The sequence below is a fragment of the Phycodurus eques genome, chromosome 5 (genome assembly GCF_024500275.1).
Source record: "Phycodurus eques isolate BA_2022a chromosome 5, UOR_Pequ_1.1, whole genome shotgun sequence".
Classification (NCBI taxonomy): domain Eukaryota; kingdom Metazoa; phylum Chordata; class Actinopteri; order Syngnathiformes; family Syngnathidae; genus Phycodurus; species Phycodurus eques.
The window spans coordinates 4987189-4993188 of record NC_084529.1 but is presented as its reverse complement, the minus strand read 5'-3'; the positions used below and the strand labels follow the sequence as shown (position 1 = coordinate 4993188).

Genomic DNA, 6000 nt, shown 5'->3' with positions numbered 1-6000 from the left:
TGTCGTGTGTCTCGTCTTTTCAACACAAATACCCAGCTTGCAAGTAAGTGGCATTTTCTGGTACCTGCGATATGTGAGGCCAGATATTTGACATTGACGAGGACTGATGTTGGTTAAGCAAAAATAAATAAAAATACTGAAAGAGTAATAATAAAATCGTCCAAGGCCTAACGCAGTTTCATGTTTTTATTAGACAACATGTAAATTATCACAGTGCAGATTGGAAAAGGCATTTGGGATTGGGAGCAGGCTACTGAAAATTGGATGATGGGCACCACCCAATCACTGGCTAAGATCATGTCATTATTTCACTCAATGTAATGCACAACATTGAATTTATGTATCAATTTTGACTAATAATTCATTAATCAATAAACAACTGTAACCATTACAAATTAATCAGGGGAGCAAATAACGATTGCACCGTATAATTTTAGTCTGCTCCAGTCACGTTTTTACAAGGAGAGGAACTCCAATAATGACAATAGATACGACATAATATTGCCTAAAGAACACGTCATCCGTTCCCGCCGTACTTAGTTTTTCATTTGACTATTCAATTTTTAATTGACTAGAGGCGTTTTTCGTATAAATGTTGACTGTACAGTAAATATGATTTTACGACTGCGTTGGCGTAAATTCGTGATGGATTTACGTACAAATTTGGATTACGTCATGCCCGTAGAAACGAAACTCAATCGTAAACCGAGGACCATATTTTTCAAATGTCTACTTCTCTTTTAATGTATTGGTGTCAATTTGCTAGCTGGCTTGTTTTAATATAGTTATCAAATATTTGTCAATATTTTCTTTTGTTGTTATATAAGTACGTAACTATGGAGGTTTACGTAATGCCGGAACTGGGCTCTTTATCTTGTTTCCAATAAAGAAAGGGGACGATATAAAAATGAGACACCACCAGACATAGACGTCTCGTGACAGGAAGTAACTAAAACACGGAAGTACTTTGTTATGATTTAGCAGACAGCTGGCTGAATAACGCTTAAGCTGCCCAAGTACGGAAATTTATTAATATATACATCTTCCGAGGAACCCCCGGTAGATATTTTCATTTTCTTGTGCTTCGGTTGTTATTTTGGCGTTGTTATTTAAGTTAGCTTTCCTTTAGTTGAGCAGCGGAACACATTAAAATAAATCAACATAGGCTGACTGAATTAATGAATAACATGGCTTTTTGTCTGGACTGCGTTTCTTCTTAAATAAGTGTCTAAAAATATGCATTCATATGTTGTCTACCTATTGTTCTATCCATCTGCAGTTATAGAAAAAGTCGACAGAACCCCGTTCTGATTAGTGTTATAGCTGCTAGGTTTTTGTAACATACAAAATAAGAACAAGATAAATCATTTGAAAACTTAAAAAAAAAAATATATATATATCGTTAATGTGACCTATTTCACGTACAACGCAATTGATAAAAATCTTTCCGACATTGGAAGTGAAAATTAAACAACTAAGTGAGCACACAGCTGCTACCATTTAAAGTGCCTCTGATTAATCCAAAATAAAGTTCAGATGTTTTTCCTGACATTTTAATTTTTTAATTTTTTAATTTGCTTTTCCGCAGAAGCTTTAAGGTTTTGTGCTCACATTTGACTGCTATTTTGAACTGCTCAGTCTCTGGAGCTTCATCATGGTGGAGCCCACTGCCTCTGGCGTGTTCTGCAGCAGGATGCTGAGCATGGTCAACGCTGAGGACGTCAACGCCATCATCCAGGCTCAGAGACACATGTACGTCACCATCACAATCGTCTTTTTTTTTTTTGTAGGTGAGCTTTAATTGAAGATGAATTTTGAATAGCGATGATTTTGTGTGCAGTGCCCCCTGATTTCATTCCTAAATGAAATATGTTCACTATCAGGCTGGACCGCTTTGAGAAGACCAACGAGATGCTGATCAACTTCAACGGACTCTCCAACGTGCGATTGCAGCAGATGAACGAGCGTTTCTTGCTCCACACTCGCACTCTCATCGAGATGAAGAAAGATTTGGACAGCGTCTTCCGACGGATCAGGTAAGCCATTGACCTGCCACAAATTTTAATGATAAACATGGCCTGATAAAAAGTTCAAAAAATATTTTACTTTTCATGCACAGTACATTGTAAAGTGCTTTTCACTTGTATTTAACTTTAATTTGCAATACCTTTTCTTTCCATTTTTTTTTCTGTACGTGGCCCGTTTGGACATTCCTGATTTAAACAGATGTATAAAAATATATTTTTTTATTAATTTTTTTTTAACTCCCCAGGACACTAAAAGGGAAGATTGGCAAGCAGTACCCAGAGGCTTTCAGTAGTAAGTCAACATTTGTGTTTTTATGTCATAAACAAATACAGGGCGTCCTTGGTTTACGAAAGAGTTCCGTATCTATGGAGGCGACAAATCCCAAATGGCTAACCTACACTAATGCAGTAGTCAAGTCATAATTACGGTTAATATTTGTATGAGAGACACTTGTAGGCCATAAATGTTAAAAATGAAATTTAATTAAAAATAATTGTACAGTTTTTGTCACACCTTTTGCTTCAATTTAAGACATTATGCTGCACCTTGGCCATTTGGGGGCAGTATAATAGTCATATGGTTAGACTCCTCATTCCTCAGTAAACTGCTGTGTATTAGTTGTTCTTTGCAGAGGATAAGGAATATATGCTTGTGATTATTGTTATATTATCTGTCTCCATGTGTTGCTTCACTGTTTGTGTTCAACTATTTGTAGCTTAAAGGGTAATAACACTCCAACACTGATGCTATGTGTCGTTTCGTATTTTGTCGCTTTAAGCTAGCGGAGGCTATGCAGTTGTTTGAAATACAGAAAGTGTAATTGTCTCTTTCTTTTTTTCTTTTAGTTTGACAGTAAATGTAATTTCGAGTGGCATTAAACAGCTTGAAGCCTCTGTTTTTGAAGAATTGTTTGCTAATTCTATCTGCCAAACTGTTGCATGCTGTGAAGTGAGCTGAGTTACTTCCACCATATGGCGTTCATGTCTCAAATGTTTGCAAGTAAAATAAAAAAATACAAAATTCGGGTGAACGACGGCTTTGACACGGGTCGAGTGTGGTGAAGGAGAAAAGAGTGCAAAACACGGAACCACCGGAAAAGTAGAAAAGGATTTTAATAATAAATTTAAGATGAACTATGACAAGTTATTTCAAAGCCAGGATACAGTGGAGTTCACCTCACAGTCGAGAGGGTCAGGCTATGAAGATAGCTTTGTCTTGGGCCAAAGTGATGCAATGTACTGTAATCCACAGATAGCAGGTCAGGAAATGTTCAGATCTCACTTTTGTCTTAATCCATGAGTCACAGAGAGCAGAAACGGGGAGACTCACACATTCCTGACCCTGGAGCAGACTCCTCAGATGATAAGGCCGAACTCTCACTGGTTCGTGTTGTAGCTTCTTGCGTGTATAATTGTCTGACACTCTGGCACTGATTGCATCATCAACAAGGCCTTAAATAGGGCGGTGTAACGGACTGTGTCTAGTAGAACATGATTGGCTAACAGATTGACTATCTGTCATGGCGGACTGTGATAGGCCCTTACTTTCTCTAAAAAAGAAGCCTGAACTATGTCTTCCTTGGCCAGACATCCACGAGTCACCCATCCCGGAGGACGACGACTTGGACCCGGCGCCGCTCGGCGGCGCCACCACCATCACCACGGTCACCTCGGGGCAGAGCTCGGATTGCTGCGACTCCAGTCCCGACGTGGTCTCCCCCGCCGCCAGCAGATCCTCCGAGGAGCTCTCGCAAGAACTGCCCGACACGCCCGCCTCGGACGCCCATCGCACGGCCGGCCTGCAGGATGAGGGCCCGGACTCGGTGCTTGCTGAGTAGCTTCACATTGTGTGTGGATGGACTTGATCACTTGAACTTAACTTCTATGTTGTCTTTCTTTATTTCTAATCCTGTGGTACCTTGATTTACGAGTGTACCAGGTTTTTTTTTTTTTAGGTAAGAACTGTCGCTGGTTGACTTATTTTATTTTTGCCGCTTGAGTGAAGTGGAAACAAAAAATGGAGCGATTAAGGTACCGCAATGCCCTCACACGTGGGCAAGGCGAGCCACACTCACCGATGCACTTTTAGACATTTACTGAACGGGGCAAAGGGTCACACACACGAACAAAATGGGCACACTCGCAAGGACCTGCTGCGGGCCACAATTTACACCCAGATGCTGACACACAGACTAACCTGACTCCAGCTCCTGATGTCACTCAATAGGCCGCGCCCCTTAAAGGCACACACCCGACACACGAATACTACAGTACAGTGAACCCTTACATTAAAAAAAAAAAAAAAAGCAACATTTTTTTGGGGTGGCATCTTGGTGCCAAGCTTCTGCGTTGAACTAAGCCTCAGTGCTTCTCAATTGTTTTGTGTTACGACCCCCCCAGGAAGATGAAAAAAAATTTGCGACGCCCCCCCCCACCCTCGTGAGTACACCTCTATATAACATTGTATATAAAGGATAATAAAATATAATCCTTATAAACATTGAAGAAAGTACAAAAAAGATATAGATCAACTTACAATAAATAATTTATTAGTTGTTTTCAGTCTGTAACAGAAAATAAAAGTGCATCATTTCCTTGAAATAGAAGAGAGCGAGAGCAACGGGAGCACCACTGCCATCTACTGCAGTGGATGTGCAATTACACTTTATTCTCATACGGCAAATCATGTTCTTCAGGGTCTCACATGCACCCAATTGCATCGCAACGTGACCTCCCCCCCCCCCAGGGGGCCCCGCCCCACTATTTGAGAAGCATTGAACTAAGGGAAGATGTGTCAGTTATCAGGCCTTAGCGTTGTCTAATAGAAGTGTTTTTGCTGCCATCTCGTGGCATGTATAGGCAATTACAAAACTTTTCATGTAGGCGTCAATTGCAGATTTCCGCTATTTGCGACATCCCCCGCAAATAGACTTGCATAAATTTACACTTTATTGAAGAAGTTTATATACAATAAAGTGCTAGTTTTTATGAAATACTTTTTTGGGTTATGAGCTTTCTGACAATGAAGTCAAGTTACCACTACTGCATTTGTACTTAGTTCTGCTTAGCACCCAAAACTGATGTATATGAGCTGCAGCCTTTCCCGGCTAACTTTAATCTAGAGGTGGGACACACCCTGGACTGGTCACGAGCCATTTGCAAGGCATGTACATGTAGACAAACAAGTATTTACACTTACATTCACACCTAGCGACAATTTAAGAGTCTTCAATGTAAAATGAGAACATTCAAACACCACACAGGAAGGCCGTAGGTGAGCTTCAAACCCAGAACCCCAGAACTGCGGTGCAGACATGCAAAGCAAGTATCCAATCGTGCTTTCCTCCTTATTTCTTTTTACTTGAACTTAAGAAGGGACTGTTCACACAAGTCAAGCTTGAAGTGCCAAAATCATGGAGTATTGTTATGAATCGTCGTTTGTGATGAGAAGTAAGCCAACCAGGCTGTGAAAGTGTGTGCAATTGTGTCATCATTAAACAACGTCTACACACAGGAAGTGATTCATTAGTTTCCTTTATTAGATTCCTGTCATTGGTCACATGATAGAACCTCACTGTCACTTGCTATCTTCAAACTACAGGACATGCTATTTCTGCATTTTGTATACTAATAAAAGCAGTTGTACGGTAAACTATATTACATTTTGATTAAAGTTCTTATTACTAACAGGATTGGGATGATTTAGTGTTAGATAACAATGCTTGGGAAGGATTTTACGGACGTCGTCTCCAGTATTTCGTAGTAGGAGGACTTTCTCAAATGCACACGTTTTAGTGGATGATGAACATTAATATTAAACATATTTGCAGTACACTGGAGGGCCCGCAAATGACAAAATACGCCACTGAACCTATACAGAAGTAAAGTTATAATTATATGATTTAAAAAAAATAAAAACAACAATATAAAACAAATAAGTACGGCGGTAACTGAACGTGCTTCCTTGAGCCGT

General features: G+C 39.9%; 1 protein-coding gene across 5 annotated transcripts; it reads left to right on the top strand.

Moving 5' to 3' along the window:
- Positions 1-955: 955 nt before the first annotated feature.
- On the top strand, positions 956-5531 carry kxd1 (KxDL motif containing 1). 5 transcript variants are annotated; one of them, XM_061677133.1, is made up of 5 exons: positions 956-1059; positions 1639-1752; positions 1884-2036; positions 2273-2319; positions 3615-5531. In XM_061677133.1, the coding sequence occupies exons 2-5, from the start codon at positions 1655-1657 to the stop codon at positions 3863-3865; spliced, it is 549 nt and encodes a 182-aa protein (XP_061533117.1). In that variant the 5' UTR covers positions 956-1059; positions 1639-1654; the 3' UTR covers positions 3866-5531. The 5 variants fall into 5 exon arrangements, with proteins under 5 accessions (XP_061533117.1, XP_061533118.1, XP_061533120.1 ...); XM_061677134.1 differs by having other exon boundaries at positions 1589-1752; XM_061677136.1 differs by having other exon boundaries at positions 966-1016.
- Positions 5532-6000: the final 469 nt, after the last annotated feature.